General features: G+C 29.7%; 1 protein-coding gene across 2 annotated transcripts in view; it reads left to right on the forward strand.

The window, feature by feature from the left end:
• The window catches only part of LOC108689097, a 135713-nt gene that overhangs the window by 105733 nt on the left and 6281 nt on the right, over nucleotides 1-23699 (forward strand). For both annotated transcript variants that reach the window (XM_018195725.1, XM_018195726.1), the window contains 3 exons: nucleotides 409-519; nucleotides 2055-2168; nucleotides 18194-18264. In XM_018195725.1, the coding sequence (XP_018051214.1) occupies nucleotides 2099-2168; nucleotides 18194-18264 (141 nt within the window). In that variant the 5' untranslated portion in view covers nucleotides 409-519; nucleotides 2055-2098. The remainder of the gene's footprint in view (nucleotides 1-408; nucleotides 520-2054; nucleotides 2169-18193; nucleotides 18265-23699) is intronic.

Here is a 23699-nt window from a genome sequence, read left to right on the forward strand (position 1 = left end):
TTTATTTTTTGAATTCGTTATATTGGATCTGTCATTTTAAACTCGTTAATTCTTATGTTTTGATCTAATTTTTGTATTTAAAAATAACTATAATGTTCGTCATATTTAAAAAAAATCAGACTTTAAAGACTTAATCGCTGGGGTCAACTCATATGTAAATTTTGCAAATTCTAAATTCAACCATGTTTTCTTCGCGCGTATGTTTTCTATGCGCGCACGTATAGTGTTCAATTATATCCTGAGTTTCATATTATTTGAGAGAAAATTTCTTCTTTTTTTTTAGAGTTTAATTATAAATCTTCAAAAAGATTTTAATTAAGATATTATATAAATAATATAAATAATATTGTAAAAAACAGATGATTATGGACGCATGTTAATGAAAATTAACAATTGTTATTGTTGCAGGGTCGAGAAAAACCGAACCTCTGAATGATGTGAGAGGAATATATGGACGGACACCAAACGGACTGGGCAGATTCGGCGAAATCACGAACACGTGGCGGGACGTAAAGCGGGGTGAGTCAATAAATCACGTTTCCATTTACGGATTAAATAATTTTATTTTAAAAAATCATACATGAATCCATAAAATTGCAAGTCAGTTTGATATTAACGTTACAACGTATAACAGTGTATGTACAGTATGATACAGAACTAGTGCGGCGTTTAAAACTTGAATTATTTTTTCTTGAAATGACTCGTAATCACATATATTGTTTTTTGTAATCAAACATTTTATACATTATTATTTATGAAATTTTAAACAATAGTATAAAATTATAGATGTAAAATTAGCTGGTTATAAGCGTAATAAAAGTTTTCAATTTTTGGTGAAACCGGATTATTCTATTTAGTTTAACAATACTATTGTATCATTTTATAAATCGCAGTGTTGCTGCGTGTTGCTACATTGCAAGGAATATGCATTCTCAATTCTGGTTTCGACCTAGTTTCGAATAACGTGCTCTGCATTTTTTGTTTCTAATGGAAAATTGCGTTTTCGATCGGGGACTATTGTACGCGAAAAATTGTAATAATGAAAATAAATGATCTTTGATAAATAAAATCTTGTGTATCAAAAAGAATAAAAATTCTCATTCTTCTTTGTAAAATATTTTTATTCTTTTCCAAAAAATATGGCATTTTCACTCTCTTGGTGAGATTTCCAAAAAATTTAGAGAATATATTATTGATTAGATAAGCAAAAATATGTTTCTTAAATATTACAAGAAATTTTATAGTTGACCACGCGCATTGAACGGTATTAATGTTCCCGTGAGCATAAGAAAGGCACATTTCTGATCTTTTTAAGTTCTCTCTCTCTCTCTCTCTCTCTCTCTCTCTCTCTCTCTCTCTCTCTCTCTCTCCTCTCCCTCCCTCCAATCCCCTCTCCCTCTCTTCCCCCTCTCTCCTTCCTTCTCTCTCTCTCTCTCTCTGATAACTTCCCAAATTCCCAAAAGACTCTACCTATAAATATGTATGGTAGCGTCTCCAATTTCCTAGAAAAGAGCTATTGAATGTCGAGCGGAGTACATTGCTTGAAAATGCTAAGCAATCTCTCTACAGTGTGCCCTAATTATACCGCAGTTACATCGACGAGGTCATTTAATCAGGAATTTCTTTCTTGCAAATTTACTTGCAAATTCTTTTCGTGATTAACATCCATGATTCAAAATTAATCTACTTAATCTTATCTTACAATTTTGTCCACTTAACAGAAACAGATAAACAATACTACATTTTTAAACTTGATATAGAATTATGTTGCAATTAGATAAGTTAAAATACAAATTATCAATATAAACAAATACATTTTCTAGTTTTTTATTATTTTCAAATAGTAAAGTAACGTCTTATTGCCATTAAGGACATCATTAAAACGTTATTGAGACGTCATTTGACGTCATCTTGCTTATTTGAGATATTGTATCACACAGTGAGAAGTAAAATGTCTGCTTACTTCATTTGTTGCTTACAATGTAATTATGGTTTATTTTTTGATTTGAAATTGGAAGTTATATGTATAATGCATTATTTGTGGTTTCTTCCAGCGTTAAGCCTGCTATGCGTAAAGAAATTTTCCGGCAGCGCGACAATGCTGGAGGCGCCGCCCGGAAGTCGAGAAGACCTCGTAGAGGCAGCAAGAACTCCTTGTACACCCACCGGTAGGTGACGTCGGCGCTTTATCATAAAGTTCGAAGGGAGTTTCGGTAACTCACGAAATTTATTAGTCCGCGTAAACACGCTCCGTTATGGTTCTGCGAGCTCCAAAATAGATGGCCACGGCTTGACGCCATTATACATTGTTGATAGTCGTGATTACATGAAGTAAAATGTGAGCGAATAAAACTTGGCAAATTATAAGAACTTTGCCGTGCAACTTTCGCTTGTGCATTCAAAATAAAAAAGTATATTATCGAGTTATTGCACCAATAAATTTAACAAATAATTCAAATAAAGGTTCTAATGAGTAAATTAATAAATTTAATCAAGTATGTTAGGGTTGCTTCACGCGATCATATCAACGTAATATGTTATACGTAATATGTTAAATTGAATAATAATAAATGAAATTATAAAATGATTTTCTTGTTGCTTCAATTAACTACTTCAATTAAACTAAATTTGAGGATTATATGTCGAGTTAGGGAATATTATAACAGTCTCATGCAGGCAAACACATACATCTACATACACATAAACATCCGGATTCAAGCACAAAAAGCCATTTAAGAAACGAAATTGTGATGTCAGAAATTTTCCGGTACTCGATAAGCACAAATCCCTACATCATTTATTCATATCCATCCTTCAAACTTTATCACTGCATCACGACGGCTATCACTCATCTCCGAAAGGCAACCTTACAAATTTCCGCCAACTAGGACACAACGAATTACTTCCTCGTTACGTTTCATCAGATTGCACTCCGTAGTTCCCGTCCTTGCGAACGCAATAAATTAATTTCTTCTTATCTTCGTCTCTGCCTGATAATTTATTATCTGTCTGATAAATTTTGCTTGATAACATCGCTAGAAAATTACCATCAAGAAATTTTCCATTATTGTCCCTCGACGTATTCATTCTTTATACCGGTGTCGTAAAAGCATTCTATCGCACTGGGGAGGAGGACGCAGACCGCAAAACGCATTTCCTTTCCTAAATCGATATCGTCAACACTAGCGGTAATTGACATCATTTTCACGACTAAATCGTTTTCCAATTTTCTCCTTATTTTCACGATGTAATAACTTACCGAGCCTAGAGTAAGTTTAGTCAAGGGATGGGTCAAGGGGATGAAACGGCTATTGGCGGCGGCTACTAACGGTATATGTACGTGTACACAAGCGTCTTCTTTAGAAGCCGTCATCGAGATAAGCTCTCATTGGCGATCGAAGCGTAATCACTATAGCTTCCTGAAATAGCGCGTCAATCCCTTGTATCGCTAAAAGTCCTTGCCGGAGGAAGGGCTTCGATTACTTGTCAATAACTGTATTATATATATATATGAATAACTGTAGTAAGAATTATGATTCGCGATGAACTTAATCAAATTAAAATTGCAACAGATAATAGCTGTCATTAAAAGATTTTTAAGCGCTCAATCAAATTACAAAAATTACAACAGCTATATATAGAGTATTATGAGATTCAAACTGTATTAATTAATAAATCTTTTTTCTTCATAATTGGTTTTAAATTCTTAATTCGTTTAACTCTTAAATTCATTTTGGTACTGTATATAGGATTAAAACACAAAGATGGATTCAGTTTGATGAAAAGTGTGGTGCAGTATGTTTCATATCAGGGTTTTCATACAGGCAGTATCAGCGAATGTAGATCTACACCACTCGAAACGATCGATTCGCTTTTCCTCGCATTTTCGGTCTCCGCATTTTTTCGCAGCATTGGGACATCATAAATCTCACGAGAAAGCACTCTCGCGAGTGTTCTCTTACAAGCGAGTGACACATACGATGATGATCGAGATGCAGATCGAAAAAATTGGCGTCGCTATAGGATAAAGGCGTCTGGGAATCTTGCGGGACGCGACCCTCCCGTGTCTCATTTCCCAGCGTGGGATTTTCATCTTTGTATCATAAATCAAAATGTCATCAATTTCGTAGCGGTTGCTCGTCTTCTTCTAATTCTCTCGTGAACCATCACTGTCGGGATCGTGTACAAATAAATAACGATCGATCGAAAAATGTTGGCATGTTTTAAAAAGCTCGATTTTGAAAAGTTTCGAAGGATCCTTTTCGTTCTGTTCTTTCTTCCTTCTTTCCTTATCCTACCTTTCGTCCCGCAATTATTCTCGTGTTCGCGAGGCAACTTAGAAACTTTGGTAATTACGTAGAATTAAACTCCTTAAAATTTATAACATGACCAGTTTGACACATTAGCAATATAAGGAGCAGAATAGACGATTAGAAGAAAAATGCATGTAAGATAAAGAAAAATTGTTACTTTTTAAAGTTTTTTTGAGACACGAATAATAATTTATATTAAATATTTAAATTTATATCAAATAGAATATATTTAACAGTTTATATTAAATTTTAACTGCGCTAGTAAACATTATCACACTGTTAATATTTTCTATTAATATTTTATGTTATATGATATTAGGTCATATAAAGAACAAATCCAATCAAATAATAAATATAATTAAAACGTATTATATATTTTCTTCAGTGATTAATTTCTTATACTAATAATTAAACTTTAATGTTAACAATTTAACTTTTTAACTTAAAATCTTACGGGATTATTTTTAATCTGATCGTTCATATTATCGATTTTCTAAAAAAAAAATGTAGTAGCGATTTTACATTATTTTAATACATAGCACATTATCATTAATGCAATCCATAACGTTTAAGTACATCAGAAAATAATGTGCGCTTCTCTCGTGAATTCAACATCGAGCGAAGTTATAATGCGGAAACAGTTTGCGACGAACGAATCAACGCGCATCGAAATTAATAACAACGCGCATGAGGGCATCCCGTCTGTTGTATTAATTAATATGAAATTCTAGATCGGCAACTGTCATGCCAGCAGCAGAGCTGTTTTCTTGTATAATTAATAATGATCCTCGAAGTTACTGTAAATGTAGGCATTTTGTTACAAACTCGGATAAATTCAGTCCGCAATGCGAAACATCGTTAATGATATTAGAAGATAGGAGAAAATTAAATAGGAATTATTAAAATGTAGAAGCGCATCTAGCGCATCTAAGGTTAATTATTTTTGTTTATTAATATTTTTTTTCTTTTGGATATTTAAAAAATTCAAGTTTAAAAGATATCAAATTTGCTTTGATTGAATTAATAACGATATTTAAAGTATTTTTTGAAAAATATACAGTTTGAAATTTATAGAACAGTAATATAATATTATTTAATGATATCCATAAAAAATATAATAAAAAATTGAATGAGACAAGATGTATTACAAAACTTAATTGACTAAATTGACTTGCTAATTATCTAATTGTTCATAAGATGATTCAAGAATTTGAAAAAAATATTGAAATTATTCGATCAAAGATTTAATCTTGTAATATTTTGAAGATAACACTAATTCAATTTAATCATAATTCAATCGAATGAAAGCTCGTATTGTGTATAATAGAAACAGATAACACGCTTCCTTGAAGCGGCACGCATCCTATAATCGAGTATACATTGTTATGATTTCTAGTATATTGTATTCTTTTTCTCTGTTTCTTTCTCTGTTTTTCTCTCGTATGAGGCATATTGCATATTTCCATATTTGTACGTAGGCGATTATATAATGAAAGCACCGATAACGTGTTCCAAATACAATTTATTGGTGATAATTGACGAAACGGATTACATGCGCGAATTGCGGCTACGATTACTATCGATATTTTTTTCTTTTCCTGTATCATGGAGAATTCGATATCAGCCATAACGAACTGCTCGATCTAATTAAACTCGTTGATCGGAAAAGACATTCGTATCGCGCAAATGTTTCCAAATAAAAACGATCGTCCTTTACTCGAGACCTAAATCGAAAACAGTTTTAGTCAGTTTACATGTCATACTTTCTTTTGTTTATATTTATCAATTAATTCATTATTATTAAAAATTAGATTTATCTATCATTTATTATTAAATTTATTTCGCAAAAATAACTTCTAATAAGAATAATTGTAATGCAATTATCCTTTTTGTGTTGATTATTCCTTTATTAAATCTTTCACTTAAAATAAATATTTATTATTGCATCTTATACATTTTTGAAATATTGCATGCACGAACTGTGAAAGAATAATGTAATGATATACAAGTTAAGAACAGCTTTAATATGATTTATGATGTAGTAAGAAATAATAATGATTTTTTATTTATTCGTACATATTAATGCAACTAATGTTAGCTATACATTTTTTCATATTTCTATTTCTTTCATAAATTTAGATTTCATCATGAAATCTAAATTTGAAGAAATATTAAAATAAAAATGATATATGTATAATTAAATTCACATATTGTAGCTTATTTATTAACTTTATTTGATAACAGAAAATAATTATCTATAATGAATTCTATGCAAAGCATTCAGCATTATTATTATTTCAAAAGAACCTAATTATTGTTTATTCAATAATTAAATGATATTACTTTCATTATTCTAATTGAAACGTTTTTTCTATTTTTGATAAAATAATTAACTCTTTAACTGTTACAATTCGTTTTACCTGTCTCTAAATAGTGAATGTTTAAACGATTTATAACGCTACCAGCAATATTTACTAGGTAAACAGGCGAGAAAGTTATTACATAATTTGATTCATTATTATAATATACCATGGTAAACTTCTCCAAAACAAACTTTTGCGATACATCCGGTAAAGCAAGTGGATTCTTGTTTACCTCGCGCGATGTTATCGGGCAATAACGATGATGGCGTTAAGTCATGCGTGCGAGCTGACTTATTAAGGGTCAATAGGACGTCGCGAGTTGTGGCATTTGGTATCGGTTTCGGTCAAGGAACGAGATCGAGTGAATGACTCGTTATAGGGCTTCGGAACTCGGTTTTAGGAGCAAATACATCGAGGTCCACTTGGCTAACATTGAATAATTCATCAGGGTCCGACCAAGCATCTATACGCCATGAGTGCTATTCCAATATAGCCGTTGCACCGTTCATCTCGGGCTATTGATTGGGGCGGCGATTTTCCATTCTCTCTACCCACGTCTGTCATCTACACATCAGAAATGAATATGCCGCGCTTTGCTAAGAGTGATACACATTGCCTATAAACGAATAGATATATTTTTTAGATTTATTACATTTTTTTCTTACGTCATTTTAATAAAAATCTGATTATATTAATTTAAAAGTCTAACAAAAATTTCTTTTTTAATATTTTGTTATTATATTAATAATTTTATTAAAATTGAAAGCTTTGAGCATTGTAAAATATATATTATCATATGAATTATTATATTTCATCTACCACGTGTGTTAAATAGAGAAGACATATGACAAAAAACATATACCGTCATAAAAATATATAAGTGAAGAGCTATGACAAATTAAAAAATATATACATAATGAGTAAAAGAAATTAAAAAATTAAAGAAATTTAGTAATATTACTTCTTGCGAGTAATTTATTTTAATGAGAAACCTCAAAAACATCAATTATGAAATAAGTTTGAGAAGCATATCTTATAAAGCCTTGGATTTTAGCAATGTTTTTAAAAAATAGATAGTAAATACAACAAAAACAGAAGATTAATTGAGTTCGGCTATCGTTATATTGGCTTCACGGCGGAAGTGCTTTTTAATAATATTTGATAATATAATATTAAAATTAATATTAATATATGTATACATAATCTTATTCAAGTAAAGCGAGTCAATATGTTGTATTTGTATTAATATCTGACTGTTTAATTATACATTTATTTATTTGTTAGAAATGTACAAATTAAAATATAAATAAAATCAGGCAATCTCTCCTAAATTTTGTGAAGTAAAATCTTACTCCAAAAGAGTTAATATATTGTCACTATTAAAAAAGAATGAAAATTTGCCATTCTTATTCAAAGGTGTAAATTTTTCACTCTTTTTCAATAATGACAATTTTTTAGAGGTTTCATTCCAAGAAAGTTAGAGATTCAATTCTAAATTTTTATGATTCAAATCCCAACTATTCGAAAATTTTTGATGTAAGAAGTTTGAATACGAATTATACGTATTAACAATCTATAAAAACATATTTCTTACTAATAAATAAAACAGTATATAATTAATATTATTTTTCTTACATAGAAATCTTTTTTATTTTGTGTTTATATATTATATATTTATTATCTATACATTTATACATTTATCATTTATATATTAAAAATTAATTTAACAATAATTATTATAATAATTGTTAATTAGAAGTTACATTTCAATAATTTGATTTGATTCGATTCAGCACTAAAACATGATCGTATCTTTTTATACACAGTATTTTACAATGTATAAGACGCACAAATATTTATTCTTATCATTAATAATGAACTAATTCAATAGAAGCATAATTATTGGCATTTACGATTATCCTCACTTAACGAAGAGATTATTTTTGTGAAATGGATTTAGGAAGAAAAACAGGTGACAGATAATCGAAAGAAAATAAAATAAATTATAAATATACCCGGTGTTTATCGATAAACATCCCGGGCGACTTTATGCATCGTCGTTTGCGCGAGACAGTTTAAATGGGCGCAAAAAATGGCTCAGTAACAGGTCGCGAGCAATGACTGTTTATCAATCCCTCGCGAAGCGCATTGACTGGCAAAAAATTCGCACATATCTCGGTGCAATAAAGTTCGTCATCGCGCGAATATTTGTTCACTGTATGATATTACTAACGCTACAATCTACCTCTTTTAATCTGAAATCCAAAGAGTGTCATGTGTGTGTGTGAAAAGATTGAATAACCTCTGCTGAAAAAAATTCTACCGTAGCTTGTCTATAAACTTTAAACTGTCCAACTGTTATCACGCATGTGTAGTTTTTTTTTCACGTTTCGTATTTTATACGAACGAATTTCGTTTTAATTTTTAACAACGGCTTCCCAATGGAGCGGCTTTTTTTGCAGAAGCCATTTTCCGCAGTTTTATATCGTGATTTTCGACATTTCTGCTATCTACTTAAAGTACAAAAACATTTCTTGCAAAGGCATACTTTTTTTATTGAACTTTCGATTCTAGATTAATTTTGAAATGTCAAACTATAATTTGACCTTTAACCTATTGCGTTGTCATATCAAATATAATTCATAATGTTACATCCATAATTTGACTAATGTAGAACGACCAGATTCTGCAGTTGTTCAGATCGTGATTATATAGACAGATATACATGGAAACCTGGAAGTTTCGTCATGCTTTAGCGACTTCTATGATTACGTTTTACACAGACAACCTTAATCGAGTTTAATAACATTCGTAGTTGGAAACTGACTAATCACAGTCATTCCATTCTTCAGAGCTATGATTGACCAGTTCATAATTACGATGTTATTAAAGTTATCCGTGTAAACGTAGTTTATGCTTACTGTTATCTATCTACATCAATTTCAAATATTTTATTTGCGAATTGATTTGTCCCGAATACTGAAAAGTAATATTTTAGAAAAAGTATACATCAATTTCTCATTATACATAAAATAAATCGCTTTACAATGTTGATAGAAAAAGCGATTCATCTATTAAATCTATTTGCAAGGAATTATCCGTAGAATTTGTATCCCTATAAAAATCTCCTCATATCACATTTGGGATTATTTAACTAACTATGTAGTTTGAATGATAAACGTGAATGAATACGTAATGAACATTACGCGACAAAGTAAGATAAAAGACTAATGGCTTTCTCTAGCAATACATTACAGTCTTTACGGCGTACTGATAAGATAAAACAAAATTTAATTGTATTCGCGAGATTATTTGTCTTGACGATTTTGAAATTCTAAATTTATAAATTATGAAATGTTACTTTTCAACATATTTCTTGACGCACTGATGATTGCGACATACATAAGGTCGTGAATTATTTGACTGGATGTAGCATCCGACCTTTCCTGTACAATATTGATTCGATTTCCTGACTCGATGTGCTCGAGCTTGCAGCATAGAATTTGCATATGGAATTACAAGGGTACGACGGAGCAACGTATAACGAATCCGTGTTTGCCGTTTGATTGTACGGAAATTGCATCGGGCGTCGACGTGCGCGCAGTTGACAAGCATGATTTCCTGGACTTGGTGGAACTTCGATTCTGTGATCGATCTGTCAATGCTAAAATATACCTGAATTTCTGCGAATGGACGAAATGAAACAATCTTGATAACTGAATTTTGATAGTAATATTTCAAATAATAAATAATTGCGAAAATTCGAAAAAGAATATTATCACATCACATTTCTTTCATCGAAATAGTTTCCTAGAATTAAATTCTATCAAATCAAATATAACGTATTTTATGTAAATAATTATTTTTGTTTTAACTAATTTTCACTACATATAATCAATTTATTTAGAGTTTATTTCTTTCAATAATGTTATACAATAATACGTTAATGATACAATACATATGTAATTTAGTGAGTCAAATCATGAAGCATCAAAATAATAATTATTTTTGTGTTATGCGTAGATTATTATTGTACAAGTAACATTATTGTTATGAGCAAAATGCCGCAACCGAATTATAATAATAATCGAATTTATTGTTGCGCTGCATTTGAATGTCGATTAATTATGGCATTTTGCAAATCAGTAAAGTTGCGAAACTAGTGATCGAGCAGAATATTAAACTCGAACTTGCAGAACATCTGGCTATAATTACTGTCTATAATTATTCTTTGAAACTGAATTATGACTAAAATAATCAGTCTTATCTCCATATAGGAATTGAGAGAGAGGAAAATTATTGTTAGAATTAAACTATTATTAATATATATTATAAAATTACAAATTACAATATGAAAAAGTGATAGATGAAGAAAGGTATATTTATTGCTACGTTTCGTTTAATATTTTGATTATTACAAATTTTTGTATTACAAAATATTTAACAATGAAATATTAATTATAAAATAATATAACAAATATTTTTTTAATAATGAATTAATATACTTAATATTTAATTAATTTTTTATAAATCAATATATGTATATCAGATCAGAGTTTTATTTTCGATTTTTATCTGTGGAAGGATCAGGTATCTCATGGCAATTAGTAATCATATTTTTCATAACATATCGCGATTATTCGAATATCTACACACATTTAGCTAAGTATTTGAAAGGAAGAATAAAAATAATAGCGATAAACCCATGATAAACGCATTCGTAATAATAATTATTCGTTGAATAACTCGACATTAAAAAAAACTCGAAGAGTAATTAACAATAAATTCCCGTCGTCTAGTGCGTACTTATTTCGATTTTATGCTTTAATGGATAACATCCAAATAAAATTTGATATATTTTAAAATATTTTTTAAAAGAGTAATTGATGATTTGAAAGAGTAAATGAATTTTTTTACGGAGAAATAAAACAAGTTTTTTTCTATTTTAATGTAGATATTTTATTTTTTATTTTTTTTACTTTACAAATAACTATTTGCAATATTTATTATCTTCTCAAATTCTCAATTTGCATTGTTTGACTCTTCTCTCTCTCTCTCTCTCTCTCTCTCCCTCCTCTTTCTCTTTCTCTCTTTCTCTCTCTCTGTTTTGAAAAAATCGAGAAATGACAATAGAAATCTGTGAATTCAATAATCTCTCGCGTGGAGAGAATTTTCTAAATAACTTGATAAGTCAATTCTCGATTCCTGTCGCAAATACGAATGACCCATTCTATTTTTTACGGTTAAATCCTATCATAGCAATTGTTTTGTAGTTTCACGTATTTCCCCCGCTAGTGCAATTCATGTTAAAAATTGGTCTAATTTTAAATATAGGATATATTCGTCTTGTGCAAAAAATGAGGGCATACGCCGCGCGTGTTGATAGACGTTAGCTTCGGCCACGTCTCATCTGTCGTCTATCATGTAATATAAGGAGATTTATCAAGATTAGCTCGATGTTGCACACGCGTTTCTCGTAATGTATTCATGATACTGCTGCATCGAACGGACGTAGTTATATACTACAATCATTCACAATATTCTTTTCTAAGACAAACAGTCAACTTTCGCAACCGAGAGAGAATAGCTTTATTCTTTTGAAAAATAATTGATAAATCCTTGACATTCAAAGATAGCAACGACGAAAATACACGATTTTGATAAAGTATTAAAAAATTTAATTTTCGGATTCAGATCTGAAAATAATTTTGTTAGGCTATTCAAATAATTTTGTTGAAAATTCGAACTGATTACTAAAATATGAAAATCTTTTGTAGTATTATTCATCGTGCTCAAGATTTCTACGTAATTATTGAGTTGTCCGGAAAGTTCGTGCCGATGTTGAAGGAAAATTGAAACGCAAAAAATTTAAATTTTAGTATACATTTATTAAATTATACAGGTTAGTCGGCACGAACTTTTCGAACCCACAATATTGTGATGATTCAACGAAATCATTTTCTAGCTAAATTTTTTAATACTTTAGCAAAATCGTAAATTATTGCATTTAATTTGTTATAATACAAGTTAAATGCAGTAATTTATGTCGAAAGATTTTAATATAACTATCACGTAAATATATTGGCTAACAGGGTATAAGGAAAACCGACCATAACTGGCGCCATAGGGGTTATAGTCGATTACAGTTCACGATGTGCGAAGAATATGAGAGGTGGAGGAACACATATATCAGTGGCGTGAAACAATTTCGATATTTGTGGTATGCAATAGCGATGCGGTTTATAGATGCAATTCGGAGTGCCATTGTATGCACCGCAGCTTTGTATTTCCATCTCTTTCGTTGTGTATCTGTCCTGCGTAGTCTACGTACATTCCAACCAAGCCATACATAGTGATATATTATAAACCAGAAAGTAATAAAATTTCTTAAATTATGTTATGTCTATTATTGTAAATTTATTTTAAATAATTTTTATATAATATGTTGATTTTATATATATTATTAAGTTGTCAATAGATAGAATAAATGTTTTTATACGAACATTAAATTAATAAACCTTTTAATTTGATAATTTTGTCGATAATGTATTAATTGTTTTTATCCTATAATCCTAGGAATAAACATTCTATATACGTTTTTTCTTAGATTTTGATTAGTTATTTTTGTTTGTTTGAAAAATTAATTTTAGGATCTGGGTCTGTGGAGACACAGTAGTGTCTCGGCGCGAGACATTATCATTATGCTCCTTTAGAACACTTCACACTTTAAAAAGCAGAAAGCAAAAAAGTAGCAGCCAATCTATATGAATGATATAAGTCATTAGAGTTAAATAAATAACAAAAATAGTACCACTTGGATTTTACTTTTTAATTTAATAGAATTTAATATGATTAGTTAATACATTGTAGCATTTGGGTTTTAATTTTTCATTTAGTACATTAGTTTTTTCGAGGAGTAATTTTTGACAGAAAACTAAAGTTGTTATTACTTGGGTTGGAATAAAAAGACCTTTAATAAAAATATCCTTAAAGAAAAACTACTATTATTTGGGTTGGACACTTAGGTTTTATTCGCTCAAGAAGCACATATATTTTTAGCGCTTTTTTTAAAAAGATAAGTTTGTTGAAATGTTTACTTATGGATCCAAGTAATAATCAATCTTTCGATGAGCAAGCTGCATTTCGAAATTCATTTAAAAAAAAGTATTGTAACCTTTTAGGTTCTGACTGTACCTGTTTGATATTTTTAGATCTAATGGATATTGCCAATCAGATGCAAGAGCTTACTGATCACTCAGTGAGCAGTCGTGCTTCTGAATACACCCAATAATTTATACGAGAAATCGAATAGCAGTCGAATTTTAAATTGTCTACACATGCGTGCGATTATAGCTCAAGATTAGCGATGTTAGCATGTAAGGTTATCATTCCATAGGTCTTAGGTTCAAATTCCGCCGAAACTCTGTGTGTTTTCAGAAATATGTATATACTTATAATTTTACTGCCATGAAAATTAGTATTTGCTTAATATTCATACAGGAATCGAAATTTTTAATATTTTAAATATTGAATCGATAAATCTGATAAATACATGAAATTTCTATTTTCATAACTTGGCATTTTTAATAAATCAAATTTTTTTAAATTAAAAGTTGAATTTGTGTTATTGTCATCTTTTCTTCTTTGAAAATAGTATTTAAAATTTCTGTACATGAATGGTCCACCAACGTTGTGGCAATATTGTCTATTCACAGAGCGTTATCATGGAAATAAAATCTTTCACAGCTTTTACGAGAGGTTTTTGGTCAAGCAATTTCGATCACTCTGACGAGAGTCTAGATGAATCAGAAACAATAAATCTATCTCTCGTCGAGTATTCTGCGCAAATTTTCTATTATCGAATACGCATAGCATAATGTTATCGTTGTGTTTATATGATTAAACATGATGAAATTGAATTTCGAAATGATTTCCAGTATCAAATCACAATTATGCTTATTCACGAATCTTAATTTATGTGTTTTTGTGTTTCTGCAAACATCACGCAAAATGGACCACAAACCTACATTTAACATATGTACATTTTGTATCCCTTAAAACTCAAATAAATCTGTAATTGCGATAGATTTGAGAGAACTTTTGCGACAGATTTTAAAGAATAAAATTCTACTTATAATTACTACTACTTTATATATTGTTTATTTTTATGCATGATTTTATGTGTTTTTATATTTTTAAATATCTTTTATGTATTTTACATGTTATATTGGGTTGTCCGGAAAATTTGTGCCGACTAACTTATATAATTTAATAAATGTATTGGGAATACAAATTAGTTCGGTCCATTTTTTGTGCATTTATTTCAAAACAAAATGAATGAACAGATCAATTAAAATACTATCCATCGCTGCCTCCTACTTTTTCCCATCTCTCAGACAATTTTCGAATTCCATCTCGAAAAAATAATTCGTCTTTGGAGGCGATCCAATTTTGGAGCCAATTTTCGAAAGAAGTAAACCGGTGACTTGCTGCATCCTTCGGAACAACCAGTAATCAGAAGGAGCAATCCGAAGAATACGGCGGGTGCGGTAAGACATCCCATTTGAGTGTTTCCAAATATTTTTTTACGACTTTAGCGACATGAGGCCGAGCGTTGTCATGAAGAAGAATAATTTTATCATGTCTTTACTCGTATTTCGGCCGTTTTTCTCGCAATGCACGGCTTAAACGAATCAATTGTAGCCGATACTGATCGCCCGTAATGGAATCGTAAGGTTTTCAGCAGCTTATAGTAAACAAGATCCTTTTGATGCCACCAGATACAGAGCATGATCTTCGAACCATGAATGTTCGGCCGTAGTGTTGATGTTGAGGTTGATGGCAATGATTGACCGGGCTTAGCATAGTATTTTTTCTTCTTGGGGTTGTCATAGAATATTCCATTTCTCATCTCCAGTCCCAATCCGAAGCAAAAAACCTTTTATCTGTTGTCTTTGAATCAGCTGTTCGTAAGTGAAAAATCGCCTTTCAATCGTCTCTCGGTTTCAGTTCATAAGGCACCCAATTTCCTTGTTTTTGAATCATTGATTGAATCATGGCTCTCAATCGTACAGAAACAGCTTGTTGAGTTATTCCCAATGATTCTGCAAGCTCCTCTTGCGTTTGACTCTTCTTCGAATAATGCTTCTAATTCTTTGTCTTCAAATTTTTTGGCTGTCCAGAGTGAGGCTCGTTTTCAACTTTGAAATCTCCATCCTTGAAACGTCGAAACCATTCCCTACATGATTTATTAGGAGCAGTGTCACCATAAACTTCGACAAGCATTCGAATTTAAATTTTTTGCGTTTCAATTTTCCTTCAACATCGGCACGAATTTTCCGGACAACCCAATAAATAGAAATTAGATGAGAATAAATCGATGAAAATAAATCAAATAAGAGAAAGAATAGGAAGAGAAAGAATAGATTCTTCTTCTTATTTTATTTTATATGTATTTTACATCTTTTTCTTAAATATTTTTCATGTTATATAAAATTAGAAATAATTTTTCTGGAATTCTGAAATAAATTATATTACTTGATATAAAGTAAAAATTATTATTATTTATTATTTTCTGAGCAAATTATTATTCACGAGATAATAAATCTATTTTTGCATGTAATATTTATCCAAATTTCTTTTTTATTTTAAGCAAATGCTATTAAATTAAATCCAATACAAAATAATCTTCCTTCATTCGAAAATATTTCAACTTTATTTACATGTACAATTGTTCTTCTAAAACAGCTTAAATTGCTGCGAGAAATTCTGTCTGGAGCATTCAATGATCTCAAAGTCCTATATTTTGTACGAACCTTATACTTTTTGATAACGAAATGCGGTCCTCGTAAATTGAAATTCCCAAATCATTGAAGTAACGTGACGTACCGCATATTCTTCAATAAAAATAGCGAATCGTTGTGTTTCATCGGAAATCAACCATCGCTGAATTCAATTGATTCCTGTATATTCATTTGGACGATACGCGAATGCAATATAATAAACGAGGTTGAAGGTTGAAAACTTTTATATCGAAATGAATCGCTATCAAAGTTTCAAGTATCTCTCATCCATTCGAAGAATATTGGGCAATAATTTTTGAAAATTTATATTCGCTAGCATCAAGCTTCCGATTCATAAATCGATAAGATATCTCGGTATGTCATATTATATTATAAATACAACTATCTATTCAGTAATCTTTTCAGAATATTGGAATCTTGCAACGATTCCTTCGAGAAATGCATCTGAATTGAAGCGTAGAAACATGGAAGAAGAGAAAGCTGTCACTAATCAGACAGAAAACGTCTTTACAATTTTCTTATAATTAATTAATTGAATTAAAATCTTATAATTAATTAATTAATTGAAAACTTAATCATGTTCATGTAGCATAAGAATAATTAAATTACGTCAAATAAATTGCATAATAATTAATTTAATTATTAAATGAGAAAAGTATTTTTTATTTACCTTTGACTATTAAATATACTTATAACATACTTTTAATATTATCATTTATGTTATCTTGTCTACTGTGACCGCAAAACAGGAAATCATTAACAATGTAAATTTATGGCTGAGTTTATGTGGTATTTTGATTCACATGATTGAATCATTAAATTTTATATCGATGGAAACATTGGTTCTCTGATTGTGCAATTGACCGCTACCTCGCTATTAAATTTTTTACAAATATATATATATATATGTTACAACGACACTTTTACACTATTCTATTATTCATCGTCGATAATAATTTTTTTCCATTGAAGCTACGAGCGTCAATGCGGAAAAACTCGTTAACTTTTCGATGATTATTGTGTCAACGTTATTTATTTACAATCTACGTATAACTTCAATAAATCGTATTCAGGCAAACTTCTGTGAGAAATTATTTTATCAAAAAATTATATCAGTTTTGTCAATATTAAAATAATTGGCGTATACAAAAATACGTATATGTAATATGTATATAATTATGTATAAAAAATTATGCAGGTGTAAATTTATATACATTGAGAAAATGACCAATTTATATTAATTATTTACTGTATTACTACTATCTAATGATAATATCGATTATTTATTTATTTCATTCAGAAACAGATGTACTTATTTTCAAACAATCAAATAGAACTACAAAATGCATTAGGGTGATATAATATAGCATAACATAATGTAATATAGTAACAAGAAAGTTCTATGTACGTAAACATTGAACTAAGTTAAACGCAATGTTGTCACAAGATAATGTTAGAGCGATTCGCCAAGTCTTGAAGGAAACGCACTGGATAGTAAGGAAAGGACTTTGGGAATTTGAGAGCGTGTTTTCATCCCGTGGCCGTGTTAGGAAATTGCTTTCCTCTGTGTTACAGTGCATCCAGTGTAAATTAGAATACTGCGGTGACGTATCTACGAGTGTGAGTACGCGCAGATATTACTGGCGTATTAGTGTGCACGCTTGCGACTGGTTTGATCTAATTTAATGTTCTGCTTGCTCTCCTTGGGTTTCAGATCTGGACACGATGCTGTACGGATATACGAATAGCATATACGTGCTGGACCACACGCCTGAATCCTTGCCGGTAAGTACAATTCGGCACGTAATGGACCACTTAGATACAGCTGTTATTGCGATCTTTCTCATAATCCTCAGGGTTGCTTTTCATTACATTATCGTTGATCACATATTTTTAACTAAAGGAAGAGAAGGAATTGTGGAATATTTTGTTTTATTGAAATAATTAACAAAATATTTATGTGACATGATTATTTTTCATACAAGTTTGTCAACTATAGGATATTATGAATTATACTAGGTATAGGCACAGAAGAAAATTCGTCAAATGAATAGAATGAACGTAATAAAAACTGTACAGTAAATAAATAATATAAAAAAACTGCCCTGATGAAAATTTTTCTAAGAATTTTCATATAATTTTTATGTAAATTTTATAATTTTCAGAATTTATGAATAATTTCATAAGTTATTAAGAAATTAAATTTTTTTATAAAAAATTGGAGTATTTTTCAGAACTACTGAGAAGGTTTACATCTTTTTTAAAATTTTTCATATAAATATGTAAATTTTGAAATATTTTAAAATTTCTAAAATATCTTATTTTTTAAATAAAATTTTTCATTCTGAAATATTATATATAAAATCTTAAAAACATATTTTTTACTTTTCAAAATTACATAAAGAGTTTTGAAATTATATCTATAAAACTATTTGCTTCTTTCAAAATTGAAATATAGTTTTTACGACAATATAGTAAACACTTTTAATTAGTGGCTATTATATTAATATCTCAGCAGGCTGTGAAGAAGTAATTTTGACGATTGCTTCCAGAACGCATCCAAAATTATATAAGATATCATAATATTTTATAACCTATCATCTATTCCGTAACCACTTTATTTCTATCTCTCTATTTACAAATACTGTCAGAATAATGAAAGTGAAGGAAATAAATATTCCAAATATTTGAAATAATTAGAATACTTAAAACACTTAATATACTTAATATAATATACTTAATACTTAATATAATTTACATAAATAATGATATCACGAAAACATTAGTAACGCTATCACGAATATGTACTGTATGTACGAATTAATAACTTTCTTAGTTCATTACAAAGTGATTATTGTGGCTTAACTTACACGCATATATTTGAAGAGAATTAATTCGGCAAACAAGCCATCACGCGTGCATTACAATACATAATCAGACCGTTAACCGCGAACGTTGCTGCAGAATGCATCATTTAGTGTGACTATTATTGTCGTAATTACGTAGAGTTCTACCGGCAAAGTGGTAAACGGATTAAATAACGGCGATAACGTAAATATAGGAATAATTCAAAATGCGTTGTAAAATATTACCTTATCTAATTGTAAAATAGATCATATATACTGTGATAACAACTGATTATCTGAACACAATAATTCGAATATATATGTAATATATATGTAATTCTGGAACATTCAGTCCTCTATGCACAAAATAAGCAATTATTCGATATCATTATTCCACGTCCTAATGGATATGCGATTCTCGATTAGATCCATCAATTATTGTTATAATTACATAACCAAACTACGCGCTGCTCGATGCATAATAACACATAGATTCCAATCACAATAACCGATTAATTCAATATTCGTAAAGTAATATAATTACGTCAAACAATCGTGTAACTGTAATTTGCACAAGTCACGTTATCTTACGAATAGTGACATTTAAGTAATATTTAATTGCTATTTATTAAACTAAATTTTCATTAAATTTAAAAAATACATGTTGACTTCGATCCAATTATAATTTAAAGCAGCGTGTAAGTTTCGAATTTCAAAATTTTTATGTGTAAAATAAACCATGAATTTTATTATTATTATTCTAAAACATTTGTTAATAAATGATTTTTATTAAATAATACTTTTTGAATAATTTGTATATGTGTACAAGCACACGTAAATCTGTGTAGCGTCCATCAGATAGGTTTACAATGTTTGCATGCGCTTGTGTTCGTAGATAATGTTAATCGCCATAATGCATATGGAATAGGAACTGTTGCGATAAATAAACGCATAATTAACTGTTACTGTTATTGTTAAATTAGTATTCATGTCGAACATAAAAGCCATTGCAATTATTTGTGTAACGAATGAATTAATATAACATGAGTAAGATATCATTTTATAAAATACATATTATTCTGCAAATAAAATTATTTGGTCCTAATATAAATTACATGATTTAATATAATAATTTGTATAAGATTTTTGCCAAATATATAACAAAGAAAAAATATATTGTAAGCCAAAGGGAACATTGCATTTTTCAGACATTTTTTAATTTTATTTACAGTCACTCCCAATATTTGTTAAGATCAGTTTTGAAATTCCACGAAATCATTTTATTTCTTAAACCGTATAATCATACACACAGAAATATTATTGCATCGTTAATGTTGGATATTATAACATAATTTTCTCTTGCTTATGTTTTTCTCTGAAAAGATATTACTCTTTCCGTTAAAATATCTGAGTCGTTTTATGTAATAAAGTGAAACACTGTACAATGTGCTTATTTTATTGCATACAGTTTCCTCTATTATGCCAGTTCTAACAATTTTGAAACATTTATGCGACATATTGCATGCGTATTGTATATATATCATTCGCAAAACAATTGTTATCATAATAATTAGAAAATCAGAATGATGCCTATCGTAATGCGTTTACAAACCATGCAAACGCGCATTTGTGAACGTATAAATTAATACAAAGTTGATCGGTGCAGTGATGCCATCGATATGTTATTATTCGGATAATCTATCAGTAATAATATGATTTAACAATCACAATACATTTGGGAATGCCCCGCAGATGTTGCAGAGTACTAAACGTGCCTCATGATATGGTAATTAATGCGAAAAGCATTTTGTTTCCAATGAAAGTGTACTCGTTTGAACTCACGCACTAGCTTTAGTAATTTCGTTCAGTAATTTGCATTAGCGTGAAATCGCGGCGGGACACGAATATGTAGCGCTCTCAAGCGATTTCCTGCAATTATGTGATCATCGCGACAAAAAAAAAAAGAAAGGAAAAGAAACGCTTCGCAATTTACGGTATATGATACGCATCGAAGCGGTTCGTTTATCAAAGCATGGAAAAACGCATTAATTAAACGAATGTCGCTTGTGTCAATTAAAACTCTTTTTACGCACCGTTGTTTTTTTTGCGTTTTACGAAAATATATCAAAATAAATTTATCTCTATTTCACTTGTTGTTATAAATCTATATTTCCATTAGATTTTATCAAATACTTTTATCGAATACTTTATATAAATTTACAATTATGTTATAGATTTTATTTTTTCATATTTTTTATTTGAAACATATATGATATATGTTAGCCATTCTATTTTATTTTATCTATTTAATTTAATTTATAGCCATTCCGTTCAACATTAGAAACTCGCCGGTAAAAATTTTATATATTTTTTGAACAGTCGTATTTTGAACAATTATATTAATTCTATTTAATAATTGAGAAGTAAAGATCCCAATCAAGATGTAATGCTTTGCCTTGAGTACTGTGCATAAAAGATGCACCATTTACTAAACAAAAATAAGATAATACATGAACGCAGTATTTTAATTAATAATAATCTATTAATTTAAACAATAACTAGACAAGTATATATGAAAGTTGCATATATTTTCAGGGAACTGTTTCAATCACTTTAGTAAAACTCTTATCAAGTTTTTATCCATTTTCTATATAACATTGTTATGAGAATACAGTAAAAACTAAACAATAACTGGATGAATATTTGAAAAAACTGTATACATTTCTATTAGGGCTAATTAAATAACATTGAAAAAAAGTTTGGTAAATCTATATAATTTTTTTTTAATAGTTCCAAATGTTCCAAATTTTTTTTTTACTGCAAGTAAATATTTATTAAATGTAAACATATATTACTTGTTATACTATTATATTCAAGAAAAAAATTATTTAAACTTAGAACGTTTTTTTTAATGAATATATTTCAATCAATTATATTATTATAATCATAAATAGATTTTTTATTAGAATTCCTTAAGTTATTATTAACAATTCAATAGACCATCACGGATATAATATCTTCCCCATTCGTACGTGACAATTATTGCTTCCGTGGAACACAAAGAAGTGGGATTACTATCGCCGCTAGCGAAACGCGTGCTTGGTCTAAGGAGGATTAATAAAAATCTCAGTTTCAATAAAAGTTGGTTTTTCCATGGGCGTATTCTATTAATCTGACCGCATAAGCGCATAATATCGCCTCGTCGGTATTAATCCTGGGCTAAACATCCCTGGCGAACAATGTTCTCCTATTACCCGCCCATCGGTACCATGAAACCGACATAATTATCCTGTTACGCAAATCGTCTTTCTCGTGTACGCGCTTGTGTGACCTCTCCTCCCCCCGTTTTCACCCCTTTATCGAAAGTTTCCTATAGAACTCCTGTCGATATTAATTAACTTAATTAGATGGGTTCTCTTCATTAGCAGCTGCTTTCAATGGTTCCTGTTGACAAGGGAGTTACAAGAGGAATTAACAATATGGGTGAACTACCTTCTCTGGACAAGCAAAATGTAGTTGAATATCGCTGATGTTCTGTGGCAGAATGATAAATGATAATTTCAAAGGAAGAATCGGAAAAGCCTGTGAGCTGTACATGTTTATATGATGATACACATTTGCTGTTTAATGACGCAGATTTGCACCGGAAATATTTAATACTTGCACACGAGGGAATTAAATCGTAAAATAATGCGGCATTAAACACGTTTCATAAATCCAGAAATTCTACGAACGCTAACGAATGATAGCTTTATGCGATATAAAATGTTGATAACGATACCGATTCGACAGTTGGAAAATTGAAGCACATTAATGGGAACGGGAGGAAACGTAAAGCTATTTTTGTTAATATGGGATTGTTGGTACTTCCATTATTACAATTTTCATATTTTCAGTTTAATACGTAATGCTCAATGTACAAACGAAAAATTTATTCTCTGTTATATTATTTTGTAAATTAAAAAATACTTTTTCATTAAAGGAAACGAATGATGATGCAGCGATAACAGTTATAATATGAGTTAATATTTATATGTATATAATTGCTATAAAATTAATTCTGATCGATAAGCCACAAAGCTGATTTTGCTTTACTTTGTATCTTTTTTAGCTTTTTTCTCTTGGTTAGAATTAATTCTTGATTCATGAGTTGATAAGTGCAGGAAATTAAAATGATTTGTTAACTTACTCTGCATATATAAATAAATCGGATTGCTCACTTATAATCTACTTATTACTAACAACCCTTGATTTACCCAATTTTCCAACGGCTAATCGATAAACTAAAATTTAAAGTATGTTAAAATTCAATTTACATGGATAAGTTAAATTCTCAATTTTAATATATAAGAAATTTAATTTTATATATATATA

The sequence above is a fragment of the Atta colombica genome, unplaced genomic scaffold (assembly GCF_001594045.1).
Source record: "Atta colombica isolate Treedump-2 unplaced genomic scaffold, Acol1.0 scaffold254, whole genome shotgun sequence".
Lineage (NCBI taxonomy): Eukaryota > Metazoa > Arthropoda > Insecta > Hymenoptera > Formicidae > Atta > Atta colombica.